At 37.0% G+C, this 18,760-nt stretch overlaps 1 protein-coding gene across 1 annotated transcript; it reads right to left on the bottom strand.

Annotated features, from left to right (window-relative positions):
• Positions 1-475: 475 nt before the first annotated feature.
• Positions 476-9,445, bottom strand: LOC112796901 (hexose carrier protein HEX6). The gene is made up of 3 exons (XM_025839573.2): positions 9,154-9,445; positions 6,254-6,576; positions 476-1,698 (listed from the first exon to the last, which is right to left on the bottom strand). Exons 1-3 carry the CDS (start codon positions 9,284-9,286, stop codon positions 631-633), a joined length of 1,524 nt encoding a protein of 507 aa, XP_025695358.1. The 5' UTR covers positions 9,287-9,445; the 3' UTR covers positions 476-630.
• Between the last annotated feature and the right edge of the window lie 9,315 nt (positions 9,446-18,760).

Genomic DNA, 18,760 nt, shown 5'->3' with positions numbered 1-18,760 from the left:
GGAGGTGCGGGTTTGGCGGATTTTTTAAACTTGACGGACTCCCGACCCGCATTTTTTAGCGGGTTTAGCGGATCGGCCCGACGGACTCGACCCGTTTTGACACTCCTAAGTACGTAACCCAATTCAAGTATGAACACATTACATATGTATATATAATTTTTATGATTTATATGATATTTAAGTATTTATGAATTAAAAGTCAAACTATTAATATTAGTCGTACCATTATTTAAGTTTTACCAAAACTTTTTAAAAATATTTTTGATAATGTATGTCACATATGTCAATACTTCCTACTAAATTTAAAAAGTTTACAAAAATAACTTCTATTAATATTTTCAAACCCTATTTGGTGCCATATCTAATTTATGATTGAAGTGTTTCTGAGTTAGTAAAAAAAAAATGATTATATATAGTATTTCTTCGAACAAATCACAGATTACTATTCTTTCTCTGTGTCATGAAAGATCACAAATGAACCTGAATCACGCAACTCTGATAAGTTGAATCGACCTATATAGATAGTTACGTTAACGTACATACATTTTCCAGCAAGCTTAAGAATATACTATATATAGCAATTAAACTGCGGTCATTACTAACTAACTAGTCACATTTTCAAACATCACATTATATCAAGGTACCACTACTACTCTTGTTTCCGACAATCCTCTTCCAAAAGAAATGTTCCCTCCAAACTTTCTCCATTTGCTCAATTGGCACATTCTTTGTCTCAGGTAACAAGAAATACACAAAAGCAGTCATCAGAACCACCCAACCGCCAAAGAAGAAGAAAGTTCCAGCCTTGAAATGGCACAACATACTCAGAAAAGTTTGAGCAACGATAAACGTGAACAGAAAGTTAACCGCAACATTGATACTCTGCGCCGCCGAGCGAATTTCGAGCGGGAAAATCTCGCTGGGAACCAACCATCCCAGCGGACCCCATGACCAGCCAAACCCGGCAACATATATGCATATCAAAAGCAGAACTAGATATGCATATTCCTTTGTTATTTCGCCATGGTCGCCGAGCTCGGCGGCCATAATGCTTCCAATTATTACTTGTGAGAAGAACATTTGGATTCCTCCAACTATGAACAATGTCCTTCTTCCCACCTTGTCAACCAACAGCATTGATATGAAGGTTGAAGTGGTGCCTACTAGCCCCGTCACCACCGCGGACAAGAGTGAAGCGCTTTCGCCCAATCCAATAGTCAGAAACAAGATTGGAGCATAGAACGAAATGACATTAATTCCTGTGAATTGTTGGAAGAAGGGTATGGCAACTGCCATAACTAACTGAGGCCTATACTTTGCTTCTAGTATGTTCTTGAATGGATGCTTGATGGAATTCGAAACGTTGCTTGCTTCGATGAGGTCTTGGAGTTCTGTTTCGACGTTCAAGGTGCCTCGAATTTTTTGCAGCATTTGTTTAGCTTTGTCATGGTCATTGCTATGCTGCATTATGCTGTTGGGTGTTTCTGGCATGAAAATAGCCCCAATAGTGAGCATTGAAGCTGGAACTGCCGCCATCGCTAGAGAGATTCGCCAGCCCCAACCGCCTTTGATCTTTTCTGTGCCGTAGTTGATCAGATTGGCTGAGAGAACACCGATTCCGACACATAGTTGGAAGCCATTGTTGAATGCTCCTCTGTATCTTGGTGGTGCCATTTCAGAGAGATATAATGGGACTGACTGCAAAGTGCAAAACAATCAAAACAAAAAAAATGGAAAACTAAGCAATCTATGTGCATTATGCTCATCTAATGATAGTTATGCTTTGAATTGTTGTTGCAGACTTGCAGCTGTGGTTAATTGTTATCGTTATTAAGCATCTTAGATGTCACACGTCTTATAACACATGGCATAGCATTCTATTTTATTTCGTTGCTTTCTTTAGTTCTCCATAGTCCATAGTAATACTAATAGGCTCTTAAAAGCTAGTTCTTTTTTTCTTTGTTTCAAAAAAAGTTATTGTTCTAAGAACGAGATTAAAAATTGAAAATCTGTCCAGTTAATCACAAATTGGTCTAGTTAACTGAGAAGCGATCACTGAATCGATCCGGTTCAAGATAAAAATTGGTCAACAATGAATTGATGAAAAAAAAATTCAAATAACCAATTAAACAATCAATTAATTGATTTAATGATTAATCAATTCAAAATAATAAAACATAAAAAAATTTATATATTTTATGAATAAATATATTTTTTTTTGAAATAAGTAGTGCTCAACACAACAAGGTGGAGCATCAGAACATAAGTAACAGGCTACTAAACGTACAGACCACCAAGGGTCAACACAATAAGTAAAGTACCCCTAGTCATCTTCGGCATTGCCATCAACAACCAGGAGGTTCACCACCAAGCCACTCGTCCGAGAGCATAAAGGATCTGTTTATTATTTCCATCACCCCTGAGCCTTTATTATTGAAGACTCTACCATTCCTTTCTATCCAAATTGCCCAGATAACAGCAAAAAATCCAATCAACCACCGCCTCCGCTCATTCTTTCTTTGTGAAGCATTCGACCAGCTCTCAAAATGTTGCTTTATTGTACCCGGCATAGCCCATATCCTTCCAAGAGCGAATAGCCATGCACACCACACCTGCCAAGTGATCTCACGGCCAATAAATAGATGACAAGCAGATTCAACAGACTTACAACATAAAACACACATATTATCATGCTGGTCAATGACTCCTAATTTGCATAGCCTCTCCTTAGTATTCACCCTCTCAACCAAAACAAACCATGAAAATAACTCAACCCTTGGCGGAGCAAAACCCCTCCAAATAGCGCTAGTGAAGCTATAGCTCGTAATTTCCTCCGAGAGTGCTACTTCCTGCATTACCTGCACAAAGGAATTAGTAGTAAAAATACCAGTTTTATCATATTTCCAAACCACCCTGTCCTCCCTCTCAGTTGTTATTCTAACTGACTGCAAGACCTCATGGAGTTGGTGTAAAAGATCCAGCTCCCACTGAAATAATTCTCTCCTCCACTGGAAACTCCAGATCCATTCTAACCCATCCCAAAATCCGCACTCTCCTATAACAGATCCTGTAAGGTTTGAGACCGAGAAAAGTCTTGGGAACATCTCTTTCAACCTTCCACCAGGCAACCAGATATCCTCCCAGAACTTGATTGTTCTGCCATTTCCTACATCCATAGATAACCCTCTGATCATCTTTTCTCTGATATGTGGCTCCCTGATCTGGAGCTGACAGATATCCCTCCAAGGGCCCCCTCTTGAAGGAATAGGCTGACCACACAGCATTACAGAGGAATTCATGCTGTTACAAGAGAAAACTACTCTCTTCCATAAGGGGCAATCCTCTTTTGAAAACCTCCACCACCACTTGAATAGAAGGGCTAGATTCCTAACCACTGCATCTCCCACTCCTAACCCACCCGCCTTTCTAGGAGCCATCACTATCTCCCATCTCACTAGTGGCTTCCCTAACTTCCCATCCTCCTTACTCCACAAGAACCGTCTTTGCAGTGAGATCAACTTTTCTGCTACTGCCTTTGGCATCTTGTACAGGCTGAGATAGTATATAGGCAGGCTATTGAGGACAGACTTAATGAGAACTAGCTTGCCCGCTTTATTGAGAGTCTTCGCCTTCCACAAGCTTAACTTTTCTTCCACCTTATCAATTACCGGTTTCCAAGTCTTAACTAACCTTGGGTTCGCTCCTAGAGAGATTCCAAGGTATCGGACTGGCAAAGAGGCTTCCTTACATCCCAAAAGCTGACACATCTGTCTCGTCCAACACTCATCACAATTAACTGGAATGAAACTGGACTTCTCAAAATTAATACTCAACCCGGACATCAGTTCAAAGCAATGCAATAAGCGCTTGTAATTCCTGATAGTCTCTTCCTCTGGAGGACAGAACAGTATTGTATCATCTGCAAACTGCAAGTGTGACAGCTCAATATGATCTCGTCCTACCAAAAGCGGATCAATGCGCCCATTTGTTACCGCCTCTCCGATCATCCGATGAAGGACATCAACAACTAGCACAAATAGAAAGGGCGACAGCGGATCCCCTTGTCATAGACCCCTTTCCATTTTGAATGGCTTTGAAGGGGATCCATTTATTAGTACCGACATAGACGCCGAACATACACATTCCTTAATCCAACCCCGCCACTTCTGACCAAATCCCATCTTCTGCAGAACAATGTCCAAAAAACTCCATTTGACCCTATCATATGCCTTTTGAAAGTCCAGTTTGATTATCGCTGAGCTCCTTCTTCTTGCCTTAATCCACTGCACAGTTTCACAGGCTATCAAAGCCCCATCATGAATCTTCCTGCCTTGCACAAACGCACTTTGAGGCTCGCCTACTAAGCCTGGCATCACGTTTCGCATTCTCCGAACTAGCACCTTAGAGATAACCTTATACACACAACCCACCATACTAATTGGCCGGAGATATTTGATTTCTGTAGCTCCAACAAACTTTGGTGCCAAAGCCACCCAAGTGATATTCGAATCCGTAGGGAGCCTAGCCGACCGAAAGAACCCCATGACAGCTTCAATGAACTCCTTCCCAATTTCATCCCAGCACTTCTTTATAAATATATTATTTTATTATATCCGAGTTATCTTTGATTAAATTTTGGTTGAACTTTTAAATTTTTGAATTTTTTATTTTACTAGTTAGATTACTGATTTAATTTTTAAAACCATGATAAAAGGCGAATGATATTAGTGTATTTGTAAAAATAAGACTAAAATATTTAAGAAGGATTCAAACTCGTGGTAAAGTTAATAAGAGATAAGCATTAATTCGGAAAAAAAAAGGTAAAAAATAATAAAGTTAAGATCCACTTTTTCTTTTGGGATAAGTATTGTTTTGGTCCCTCACGTTGAGGGTCGGAATCGAACCCGTCCCTGATCTAATTTTCGATTTAGAATCGTACTTAACGTTTTTTTTTTCGTATTAAAATCGTTCTTTTCATTTTCTTGGACAAAAATACCCCTCCCCCACCCCACCCCCACCTCGGTCTCCCCTTCCCCCCTCATCCTCCCCTTCCCTGGTCCCCCTCCCCCTCCTCTTCCCCTCTCCTTCCCGCCTCCCACCCCCACCCCCAGTCTCCCCTTCCCCCTCCCCCTCCCCTTCCTGAATCCCCCTCCCCTCCCCCCACCCCTCACCCTCACCCGCCACCCCTCACTGCCTCCCCCCAACCCCTCACACTCACCCGCCACCCCCACCCTTCACCCTCATCCTCACCCTCACCCGCCACCCCTCACTGCCTCCCCCCTTCACCCCTCACCCTCACCCGCCACCCCTCACTGCCTCCCCCCACCCCTCAACACCTCACTTGCCACCCCTCACTGCCTCCCCCCCAATCCCTCACCCCTCATTGCCTCACCCGCCACCCTCACCTCACCCGCCACCCCTCACTGCCTCCCCCCCATCCCTCACCCCTCACCCCTCACCGCCTCCCCCTCACCCACTCCCTCACCTCCTCATCGTAACCCCCCTCACCCACTCCCTCACCCCTCATCATCATCATCATCAACAGAAAATTCATCAGCACCAAAAAATTCACAGATTTCACAGAAAATTCACAGATTTCACAGAAGAAGAAGAAAAAGAAGAAGAAGCGGTGGTGGGTTGGTGTGGTGCGGTGCGGTGGCGAAGCGGCGGCGACCGGCGCAGCTCGTGGCTCCATGGGTGACGGCGTGAGGCGCGGATCTGGCGGTGAGGCGCGGCGGGATGAGACGGCGCGACGGCGGTGCGACCGGACGGCGTGGAGCGCGGCCCCTTCCCCTCCGATTTCCTTCTCCCCCCTCCTCCCCCCTCCCTTTTTCTCGCAGACTTCCCCCCCACTCCCTTTTCTTCTTTTTTTTTATTTATTTTATAATTATTTTATTTTATAATTTTTTAATAATAAAGGGTAATTTGGTAAAAACAAAAAAATAAAAGTAGAAAAGGACGATTTTAATACGAAAAAAAACGTTAAGTACGATTCTAAATCGAAAATTAGATCAGGGACGGGTTCGATTCCGACCCTCAACGTGAGGGACCAAAACAATACTTATCCCTTTTCTTTTTAATAATTTGAATTTAAATTTTCCACCACACTTGTTTAAGTAAACTAATGGGCTAACTATTTCACCAACTCAAGTTGGTTTGTTAAGATCCACTATTATTGTGAGTTTAAGGTGAATTACTCTTAAATTTGATCCCCATGCAGTATTGTCTCCTTTAGTTGAAAGAATAAAGTTACCTGATTTGCAAAGCCAACTCCAACTCCGAGAAGAACTCGACCAATGATTAGCATGTAAATGTTGAGGGAAGCACCACCAAGAGCAGCACCCATGAGGAATGCAGCACCACCTACAAGAATTGATGATCTTCTACCAAAGGCTCTGGTGACCGATGAGGCAAAGAAGGTTGATATGAGACCAGCAATGTAGAGTGATGAGGTGAATGTTGTAAGAAGCTGGCTATCAAATTTACAGTAGTTGCTGATGTGGGTGTCTTCTTTCATCTTCCTGTATACATGTGGGAAGAATTTCTCCAAGAATGATGCCATTGATGTTACCCCTCCTGCATTGTATAGACTCAGTTTCAGTTTTATTACATAATGACTGATTATGATTTTTTGGTCTCAGTTATAAATTCAAATAAAGTAAAGAAAGGTGCTCAACAAAGCAAAAAAGTTACTGCTTATTAAAGCTGTTTTAAATAGTTGTTGGTATATTATTTGAGCTTATATAAGATGTCGAACGCTGTTGTTGAGAAATTGATTTTATTATAGAGAAAATTCTTCTGGAGTAAGGAGATGGTAGGAATGATATAGCTTTGGTTAGATGGGAAGTGATTCAGACTCCGAAAAAATTAGGTGTAGGAGACGTGATGGTCCGTAATACAGCACTGTTGTTTAAGTGGTGGTAGATGTTTTCAAAGGAAGAATGTCTTTGTGGAAAAAGGTAGTATACTTTTGTAATAAGTTCAATCCTAACGAGCTACTTTCTACTCAGAAACTACCTACTAGAGGGAGTCCATGGAAGGATATCTATCAACTACAGATTAAGGAGCAGCACGTAAGAGACAAGATGATAATTGGATTGACTATGAAAGTTGGTGATGGTAGAAGAACTCGATTTTGGGAGGATGTCTGGCTATACTGTGGTCTCCTGAAGGATAGGTTTCCAAGGGTCTTCTCGGTTTCAATACAGAAAGGATCTGTCATTGGGGATTGTGGGTTTTAGGATGTGTTAGAATGGATTTAGAACTTCCAATGGAAGCGTGAGTTATTCCAATGGGAATTGAAACTTGTGAGTCAACTACATGACACTTTGAGGCTGTTTAATCTAGCAGCTAACAGAGAGGATAGGGTTGAGTGAAAGTTTGACAGACAAGGTGCGTTTTCTACTAACTCATTTGTGCAGGTATTGCAGGAGGAAACACTTTCGGAGGACATAATTAGTTATAGTTTCACCAAGACTATCTGGAAAAGTTTAGTTCCTCCAAGAGTGGAGCTGTTTATTTGGTTCGTCTTGATAGACAAGATGAATACAAAAGAAAGATTCTGTCGGCTTGCAATAATTAACCATGAGGATAACTTGTGTGTACTATGTAATAAGGATGTGGAATATGTTCATTACTTATTTCTTAGATGTGAATTCCTTTGGCAGGTGTGGTGTGCATGGTTAGCTCATCTTAACAGAAGTGGTCCATTTCCGGTACTCTGAAGGAACATTTTTTAAACTGGACAGGAGCAACTTGTAGCAAGAAAGAGCACAAGAAATGGTTCTTATGTTTCTTTGCGATAGTTTAGAACGTCTGGATCGAAAGGAATAGGCGAATATTCCAAAATAAAGGACAAGGAGTAGATGAGATCATTAATTTGTCTAGTCTTAGTTACTAGGAGTGAAGGCGTGATGATCCCTTTAGTTGTTAATGGCTATATCGAAAACAACAAGGAAATACGTTATTTTGCATGTTAAGTGATACGTGGTTACTAGTTCTCTCTTAGCTTATTCGCTCCACTTTATGTATTAAGCTCTTTTGTTTAAAAAAAAAAATTAAAGAAAGAATTTTTCTAATAATTTTCATTTTTTTTGGTAAACTCCTATCAATTTTCTAGATGATGGAGGCTTTTTTTTTTTTGGTAAATTGATGGAGACTTTTTAACTTGGCGTATTTGGACTTTGGACTTAAAGCCTTGGGAGCACATTTTTTGTTTTGGGCTTGGAGTTAGATTGAAAATTTTAAACAACATTAAAGTTACTCGCAAGACTTTGGTTTATAGTCACTATTTATGTTTTTTAATTAGTGCACTCAAGTTCAAAAACTTGACCGATGCCAAATGAATAGAACTCTTAATATTGTGCTTGTGACTATAATATGAATGGTATTTGTAATACTTGAAATTGGAAGCTATCCAATTCATTTGATAAAATGAAAAAAGGTTGTGGATGAAATTTGGTATATCAAATTTATATATTCTCCTTAACCAAAATTTTTTTTCTCTCTCTAATTTAATCAAAGTGTTGAATATTTAGTTTTTATTTTAAAAAAAATTTTATTTATACACTAAAATTAGCCACTAGAATTAGTTACTACATATCATTTAAATCATTTTTAATATATATTTTATATTAGTGGCTGATTTTAGTGTACACGTAACATTGTTGGATTTAAATATATAAAAGTTCTAAAATGTTGGTTAAAGTGTCTTATATTGAATAGATTATAAGCAAAAAATAATTAACATAATAATTATATTATTAAAAATTAATCACTATATTAGTATATATATTACTAAATTTTTTATTTCATAATAAAAATTAAACAGACATGTGTTTTATTTAAAAAAATCAATAAACAAGCAAATCCTTCCATAATATTATTACAGAAAATTATGAATTATATAACTTACAAATTCATTACAAGGGACAACTATTAGTCTATTAAAGTAGACCTCAACTGATATTTCAATTAATCAGTTGCACATAGAAATTCCCTTTTTTTTTTTGTCAAAATCTCTCAAATTGGCCAACATAACATAGTTTCGTTTCCTCTTTTATATTTCCATTACTGGAGGAAGTAAAAGTACGCACTAACTAAAATCAAATATGAATGTTATATAAAATTGAAGTTCAGTTGAGTAATACAAACCTGAAATTCCAATATCATAACCGAAGATAATGCCTCCAGTGGCAGCCACCATACAAGACATAATCACAAAAGAAGTAATCCTGCCGCCGTATTCTCTCCCACTGCTCGCCGCTGTCAGTATCCCCACCGCCATAGTTAATATTATCGCGCAATAATAATTTCAATTCGCTCCTCTATTCATCAATAATATGGCGCAAATATATAATAGTTATATGGGTCTATTATATACATATATACTATATTGTTTCGACAAAATGTTTTTGATGTAGTTTACTTGCATAGCTGAACCACATAGTGCAGCCTTTCTTGACTGTACAATAGCAATAATAGAAGTAATAATATAATAATAAGATTAAATATAGCGAACCAATTTTTATTAGTTAGTTAATATTAATCAATTTTGGAATTTAGATAGGTAAAATGTATGATTTAAAATTTAAATTTTATAATTTAAAATAAAAATAAAATAAAATAATGTTAAAATAATTAACTGATGTTGATTGAAAAAATAATTATCTAATATTATTCTGATAATAATTATAATAATACACAACACAGTCAACACTTTAGCTGATTTCTATCGTCAACTAATGATGCTACAAGGTCACTTTCGTTATTTAGGGCTACAAAAAAAAGCATGTGGGTTGAACGTTGAAGTTCATTCTGATTTTGTGTCAACTTGAAAAGAGTAGAGAAAAAGAAAAGTAATCGAATTGCATTTCCTAGCGTCTGGGGTGTAGCGGTGTAGAAGATTATAATCATTAAATATAATTCCTTAATATGATCATGTAACGTTATACTAGCTATATAATAATATTCTAAATATATAATTATTAGATATACTTCTTTTATTTCAAAAGCTCGTAAAGTCAAACTTGTTGTGTTTCAGCTTGTTCCACAAAAACTCTTAACACAATGAACTAAGAAATAAATTTCTCAAAACAAAATAATACTTTTATGACGTTCAAAAAATCAGTAGACAGACAAAAATGTAATGTACATACTAAAAATTATTTATCAAGATTGTGGTCCAACTCTCGTCGAGTTACACTTGAGTCAAAATTAAAAAAAAAAATTGTCCAATTCATCGATAAAAAAAAAATAAAAAAAACCTTTAAACATAGAAAATTTAGATAACTTGAGAGCAACTTTCTTTATATCCTCAACATTAGAAAAATATAATCATAAACTAATACATTGTTTAAATATTTATGATAGAAAGAATTTAAGTATTATTTAAAAATTATTAGTTTATATTTTTAAAATAGTTAATTTAATTTGTTATATTTTAATTTTTTTATTTAGTTATATAAAACCTGAATAAATAATAAACAATTAATTAACAAATTAAAAGTGAACAAAAAAGACTACAAAATTTAAAATTTAAAATTTAAAAAATTACCAACAAAAATTTTATTTAAAAAATCAATCGTAGTCCAAAAATAAAAATAATTGTGAAAAAATGTGTACCAGCATTATAATTAACTGTACAGGTTTAAGTTTGTCCAATACTGCGTATGAGAAAAATAAAATTGTGGAAATAACTAGAAAAATATTTAGAATAAAAACCTGAACACTTATCTTAAAGATTTTGAGTTTAGGTGGGGTAAATGGGCGAAAGGACAAAAATGTCTCTTGTCCACTTAATACATAACGTGACTCACCCTCTTACTTACACAATTTCAATCATATTCCATTGAGAGTGAGAGAGAGCAACGAAGAAGAGAAGAGAGAAGAGAACCAAGCCCTTAACACTATTCACACTCAACGTCAATCTCACTTTTCTCTCAAATCGAAGCTCCGATCGAAGATCTGTTTGTGGCCACACGGTCACCTCATCATTCTCTTCGATTCTATATAACTTTTGCGGTGAGTACTCGCGAGAACTCTTATTCATTTTCGATTTTTCCTTTGTTTTCACGTTTTGGTATATATGGGGTTGAAGTTTGTGATTTTGATGCTTTAAGAGAAGCTCAATCTCAACTTCTAGTAGGGTTTTGACCCAAGATTACGTGGTATAAGGTAAGAAAACTCTTTTTCTTTGAATTTTTTAAATTATATGCGAAAATCTAGCTTAAAATGTGTAATATTGGCGTAATTAGATTGAGTAGAGTTGCTTGATTGATCATTTGGTGCGAAATTGGGTGCGTCACTTGATTGGAGGAGGATTGGCTAAGGCTTGATTGCATTGATTGAGGTTTGGGTTTAATTGGAGAGAAAATTCAAGGGATTTGAAACTGTCGTCAATGAAAATACAGATTTTAGTTTCAGGTAAACATTATATAACATTATGTGAAAACCTAGGTTAAACGACTTTAGGATAGTATTAAAATGGTATGATTGGTGTTGTAATGATATTAGTTTAGTGTGAATGCTTATGACAGATAATTAATGATTGTGAGTGAAATTATGGTCAGAGGCCTTAATCAAATGAATTATGTGTTTTGGTATGTTTTGAGGTTGAGCGATATATGTTGGATTGTGTTGAGGGATGGTTAATTATATGGATTTGATTGGTAAAAGGCTATTGAATGAAAATTGGGTCGGAGATTGTAATTGGATAAGTTTTGGTAAGTTTGTTGGTATTGATATATTGAATTGTGTTATGGTATGATGCTGAACTTGGAATTGATGTAAATTGGAGGTGGGTGACTTGATAGAGTGTAAATGATGGGTGAGATTTGGTTTATCATGGTGATAAAAGAGGTGGAATTGAGAAATGGTGAATTTGAGTTATGCAGAAAATTTAGATAAAAAGTGATTTTTAACTAATTTTGATGGGCCCTAACTTAGCGCTTGGAGTTCAGACTTGAGTGAAACTTGTCTTGAATTAAAATTGGTGATGAGTACTTTAAAACCGCTTAAGGATGGAGAAAAATGAATTTTGTAGAAAAAATTATAGAGGTTTAAAAATTAGTGTCAAAAATTAGAAATTCCAGATTTTGCAGCATACCAGAGTTTTTGCTAGTGTGCGTGCACACAAGGGTGTGCGTGCGCACAAGCTTCAAAGAGGTCTTTGGTCTGTGCATGTGCACATGTCCTGTTTTTTGCAAAATATTTTTTTTTACTGTTTAACCTTCTTAACAAACTTTTAACCCCTTGTAACTTCCATATCACATCCAATAACTAATTTTTACGCTTTGAAAAGAGTATAGGTGATAAACTCCATTTGTAGGGTTTATCTTGTGTTGACTTTAAGGGATTTTATGACCTTTTACCCACATTTATTCAATGAAATAGCATGGTTTCATGATTGTCTCCCAATTTGTGCTTAAGTGTGAAAACATGCTTTCTAGGTCCTTAATTAGCTAAATTTAATTCACCTTTGATTCCACTAGATGCCTTGACTTGTTTGTTAAGTGATTTCAGGTTGAAAAGGGCTAGGAGAGAATTAAAAGAGTGAGAGGAAAGCATACAAAGCGGGAGAAGATCATGAAAAGCCAAAGAATTGAATTCGCCCATAGACGCGCGTGCGCGCACCAGGCGCTTACGCGCACTCTGCGAAATGGCCCATGGAAGCGTACGCGTGCTGTGGGCGTACGCGTCGAGGCTGATACTTGATTTTTAAGTGAATTTGCACCCAGCGAATTCTCAGGAGCTGTGGGGTCCAGTTTGCAACCAACTTTGGCACCAAGGTGCTTTAAAAGGGCCAAAGATTGAAGAGCAAAGTGGGGATTCCATCATTCACACTCATTAGGATTAGTTTAGAGTTAGTTTTAAAGAGAGAAGCTCTCACTTCTCTCTAGGATTAGGATTAGGATTAGGTTTAGTTCTTAGATCTAGGTTTAATTCATGCTTTGATTTACTTTCCCTTTTGTAATTCTTCTCCCCCTACATCTCTTCTCTCTAGTTTAGTATTTCATTCTTGTAATTGTTTACTTTTGTTGTTGATGCACTCTTTCTTCCTCTATTTTCCTTTAATGCAATTTGAGGTAATTCATGTAGATCTTGTTTCCTTTAATTGTTGTTGTTTAATTACTTGTAATTGAGTAGTGTAGATTTAATTTCCTTGCAATTTTACTATGCTTTCCTTTTATGCCTTCCAAGTGTTTGATGAAATGCTTGGTTGGATTTTAGAGTAGAATTTTATGCTCTTGGCTTGGAAAGGTAACTTAGGAACTCTTGAGTTACTAATGTCCAAGTAATTGATGATTGGGATCCATTGACTCTAGTTCTCACTAATTGAATTAGTGGAGAGTTAGGACTTATGGATTAGGATTGATATAGCTCATTTGACTTTCCTTTACTATTAGTTAGAGGATGATTTAATGAGGTTGATCCTTGCCGATTCTCATATTGTGGTTAGTGATAGGGATAGAGATCCTTGACCACTAAATCTTGCCAAGACCTTTTTAGCCATTAGTTTACTTTCTTGCCATTTATCTTTCATGTTTCTTATCAAAACCCCAAAAATAACTCATAACCAATAACAAGACACTTTATTGCAATTCCAAGGGAGAACGACCTGAGGTTCAATACTTCGGTTTATAAATTTAGGGGTTTGTTTTAGTGACAAACAAATTTTTGTATGAAAGGATTATTGTTGGTTTAGAAACTATATTGCAATGAGATTTCATTTGTGAATTCTAGACCACACAAAAATCTAATCATCAAAATGGCGTCGTTGCCGGGAAATTGCAATGGTATTGTGTTATTGGTTATTGTATATATGTGAATATTGTGAATATGCTTGCCTTTTTGTCTCTTTGTTAGTTTTTGTTAGTTTTCTTTGTTTCTTATTTGATTTTATTTTCATTTTTTCTTGCTATCATGAATTCTCACTTTGGCTATGAGTTTGGTCCTAACTATGTTGTAGGAAATGAGGACTATAATGAAGATGTGTATCAAGGATGGGACAATCAAAGGTGGGAGGAGCCATATGCATGTGATCAATCCTTTTGGCAACAACCTCCACCAATGCACTATGAAGAAGAGTCATTCTATGATGCATACCAATCTAATGGCTATGGTGAATCTCCTTGTGACTTTCAAGAACCACCACCATATGCCTATGAATCATATTCTCAACATGAACCTCAACCACACTCACAAGCCCCCTATCACCAAACACCTCCACATGACCCTAATCCATATCCATCCTACCAACCACCTTTTGAACCATATGAGCCATACATGGAACCACCATTCCAATATCAATACTCCCAAGAGCCACCTCAATATACACTACCACATCCTTACCAAGAAGAACCTCCTTCCTATCATGAACCCTTTCTCCAAGACATTGAACCCTCTTATCCACCTCAATACTCAATGGATGAAACCCTTAGCCTTATACTTCAAGGGCAAGGAGAAATGCAAAGGGAGACACTAGAATTTGTGGCTACCTTGACCAAGGTAGTAAGCATTTTAGTCTCCCAATATTTGAGCACTCAAAGCACTCCCATGGTCACATGTGGAGAATCAATTGAAAAGCATAGCATGAAGGAGAGATTGGAAACTCCGGTGGAGAATGAGGAATGTCATTTTGTATTAGAGCAATTGGAGGAGCCTATGATCATTGAAGAAGAGGAAGAAGTGGTTTAAGATTTAGGAGATGCGGAACCTCCTTGGAAACTTAGAGTTGAAGAGAACCTCTCCAAGAAGATTGAATTGGATGTTGAGGAGGAGAGTGCACAACCTCCAAAATAATTTTTGAGTGAAGACTTGGAGGGAATGAAGCAAGAATTGAGTTCCCTTGGTGATTAAGACCATGCATCCAACCTTCTTGGTGGTGAATCCTTTGAATTTGAAGAACCTTCTCCCAATGAGATAGAAAGCAATGTGGAGGTAGATTTTTCTCAACCTCCCATTTATGATTTGAGTGATGGAGAAGAGCTAGATGAAAATGATGAACAAATGATTGAAAGTGAAGAAGTTTGTGAGAGGTGGAGACAATCAAGGAAAAACACAAGGGAGTAGAGCTTGCAAGGACATTGGAAATACCTCTCCCCAAGCCACCACCATCCATTCTTTCATTCAAGTGGGTAAATTCCTTATACTTAAGCTTTATTATCCCCCTTGAATATAGTTTACTTAAGACAGATGGTCAACTTAGAAATATTTGTGGATTTAAAAGCAAGAGGGAGATGGTTAGTGGTTGGCATTGTAAATCAAGGTTCATTATAGTGACATGTTCAAAGCTTAATATCAAAGGTTGGTATAGAGCTAAATCGCTTGGGTCTAGGAGCATGTTTGGCCACTTAAATGAGAATTCTAAGGTCACACCACCCGAATGGACTAATAATGATTATAAACTTCAAGACGGGTGTGAAAATAAAGTGTGGGATCCCGGATCGCACAAGGAGAATCAATTTTGGGAGCCCATAGTTTGTGAGGAACTCCACCCAAGCTTGGAGTTATTAATTTTGAAGAATGGTGCTTATTGGAGACTCAAGCATTGGTGGATGTTCCAAGATAGCTTCAAGCACAAGCCACCTTGAGAGGAGCTCCCCAAAAGTCCAACTTAAAGACAATAAACAAAAGTGCTAGGTGGGAGACACCCCACCATGGTAAATTCTTTTCATTTTCTCTTTTGTAAATATTGGTAGAATTAGTTTAATTTCATGTTTTGTTTAGTTATTTGAGTTTAATTAGTATTTTAGTATGTTAAATAAGGTTTTAGGGTGTTTTGGTAGCTGTTTGGAGGTTTGGAATGCTTGGTTTGGTGCAAGAACTTGGAAAAATTTTGAAAAACAGAGCACCATCCACGCATACGCGCACAGTGCGCGTATGCGTGCCCAAGCTTTTTCGGCCATTTCACGCGCACGCGCACATAACGCATCCGCGTGGATGCAGAAGTTCCACCCGTAGCTAGCTAATGACCTAAGAGTTGCGCCTGCACTGTGCGAACTTTGTGCTTGAGGCACAAACACCAACCCGAGCGTAAGCGCGATGGACACGTACGCGCCTCATCTTCGGTTTACCAGGAATGTGTAGGCGTGCCTTGCGCGTACGCGTCGCGTCCATTGCACTACCATCCACGCGTGCGTGCCATGCGCGCGTACGCGCGGATGTCCTTCCTTCAACACATCTCTTTTCTTCTCCTCTTTCCATTTCTTTCCTCCTCCTTTCTTCTTCCCTTCTTCTACCCCTCATCCAACACTCCCAAACACCATTGATAACCATTTATTTTAGTTAACTAATTAGTTAGTTAGTTAGTTGATTATTTAGTTTTAGTTAGTTTTCATTTCATTTTCTCTTTTTCATTGTAAGTGTTGGATTGCTATTCTTGTTTACCATTAATTGCTGCTGAGTATTAAAAAGGGATGCTATCTTAACATCATTATGTTTATAATCTTTGTTGGATTCTATTGTTGAGGTTATATTTTGCTACTTGATTTTGAGTTTTTCATGCTTACCTTTTAAGAATACCAAGTGATGAGAATTGCCTTCGAGCTTGTAACTCTTCTTGAATTGCATGATTTGGCCACCATGTGATTTGAACCTTATTCTTTGATTAGGCAAACTCTTGATATTGGATGTTGTGCATTTACTTTAATGCATTGTAATTCATGATCATATGCATCCATAGGCTTTAGCTTGAATGCTTTCATGCTTCTTTAATGCTTGTTTTACCTTACAAGTCCATTTAAAGCATCTCAAGCACACTAGGATAAGTGAAGTGCATGCTTCTTTTGTGACATAACTTTTATGCTAATGTGTGTTCTAAACCGCGTAATTTAGAATTCACATACCTAATATTTCCTAATGTCACACTAATTCACTCACTCAATTCTAGTGATTACTACCTCATTCCAACAATTATGCTTCCTTGCTTTTGTCTCTTCTTATCTTATGGTGTTATTTTCTATTTTTCATGAACAATGCACCACAAGCAAACATGGAAGTGGAAGAAAGAACATGCAGCAACCAGGTTGACCTACCAGTTGAAGGTAGCAATCCAGAGAGTCACCGTACCCCCTTGCTCATCTTTGAATGCACCGAGGATGGTGCAAACTTTCAAGTGTGGGGAGGTCGTCCGACCAATTGGCGATTTTGTGTGACAAATTTCTAATCCCAACACTTTTGCATTTCATTTTTTTAGGTCTTTTAGGATTTTTGTTTCATTTTCTTATTTTTGCATATATATTCACAATAAGCTTAGTCAAAATAATGAAATTTTTCGAGAAAATTAGGATTTTTACTTGCATTTTCTTAATTTTGCATATATATACAAAATAAACTTAGTCAAAATAATGAAAATTTTCAAGATTTCTATCTATAGGGCATCTCAATTGGTTTGAGTGAAAAACTTTTTCATAGAACTTGCTTGAATTATATATATTGTGGATCATGTTTTTGAGCTAAGAACACAAGCTTGTGAGACTTGAGCCTGATGGTGTGGTTACATTTTATAACCACTTATTTTTCCTTCTTGTGTGCATTATTCTCTTTCTATGATTGTGATCTTTGATTTGTTTGATTTTTTATGTCCATTATTTTGTGTATTCATGCATTTATATGATTGAGGCCATTGTTTCATTAGCTCACTTACCCAAATAGCCTTACCTTTTATCTTCCATTGTTAGCTAACTTTGAGCCTACGATTAACCCACTTTGTCTTTAATTTAGCACATTACAAGCCTTAAAGCGAAAAACAATAAATGTCCTTAATTTGGATCTTTGATTAGCTTAGGCTAGTATGTGTGAGTATCATTTAAGAGTGGGAAAACTTGGGACATTGGTTGGGAAGAAGGGTGTGATTTTGTTTTGTGTTTCTATATTCAGATATTGGATACATACTCATGTGTTAATTAAATATAAAACCATATGTATTGATGTTCTTGTATATAGAAAGAAAAAAATGAGAAAAACAAAAGAAAATGAAAAGAAAAAGAAAAGAAAAAGAAAAATAATATGGAAAAGAAAAGAAAAAAAATAGAAAAAGAAAGAAGAAGAGAAAGAAAGGAATAAAAAGGGGAAAAAATGCCCTAAAGCAAAGTGAAGCTCAATAAAATCAATGCATATGTGTTGTGAAATGAAAAGAAAATACATGAGTATGTGAAAAAGTAAAAAATAGATAGTTAGGTTAAAACTTAATTGTATAGGATGTCATAGGCTAGGTGGGAAGTCTAAGCTTATCAAAGATTCAAATTTCGAGCTCACTTAACCATATATGCATCCTACCTTGACCCTAACCCCATTACAACCTAAAGAAAAGACCTCATGATACTTGTATGCATGCATGAAATATATGTCGATTGTTAGAAGAGAAACAAATCTTAGAAAACATGATTAGGAGAGAATTAAGAGAATCAACCCTAAAAACTTGAGCGAATAGAGTGCAAACACATCCGGTGAGGGTTCGATTGCTCGATTACATGTTTCCACCTACAATCATCAATTTTCATGCAAGTTTGTAAAAATCTTTAATAACTCAATTCAATTATGGATTAGACTTGCTAGTCCTTAGCCCTTGTGCATATATGCTTCTTGGGAATTGATTTATTTTGACCAAGCAATTGCATTCATTTAGATAGTTGCATATAGATAGATTGCATTTAGTTAGTTTCCATTAAATAAATGCCATACCCTTACTTCATTCTTGGTTTAAGCATGAGGACATGCTTGGTTTAAGTGTGGGGAGGTTGATAAACCCCATTTGTAG

Source organism: Arachis hypogaea, chromosome 4 (assembly GCF_003086295.3).
Source record: "Arachis hypogaea cultivar Tifrunner chromosome 4, arahy.Tifrunner.gnm2.J5K5, whole genome shotgun sequence".
Classification (NCBI taxonomy): domain Eukaryota; kingdom Viridiplantae; phylum Streptophyta; class Magnoliopsida; order Fabales; family Fabaceae; genus Arachis; species Arachis hypogaea.
The sequence above is the reverse complement of the archived record's forward strand: the minus strand, read 5'-3'. Positions and strand labels throughout refer to the sequence as shown.

Coding starts and splice junctions, on each gene's coding strand:
- LOC112796901 (XM_025839573.2), bottom strand. CDS start 9,286: ATGGCGGTGGGGATACTGACAGCGGCGAGCAGTGGGAGAGAATACGGC. Junction 6,577..9,153: donor TTATGATATTGGAATTTCAG/GTTTGTATTACT, acceptor TATACAATGCAG/GAGGGGTAACATCAATGGCA. Junction 1,699..6,253: donor GAGTTGGCTTTGCAAATCAG/GTAACTTTATTC, acceptor TGCACTTTGCAG/TCAGTCCCATTATATCTCTC.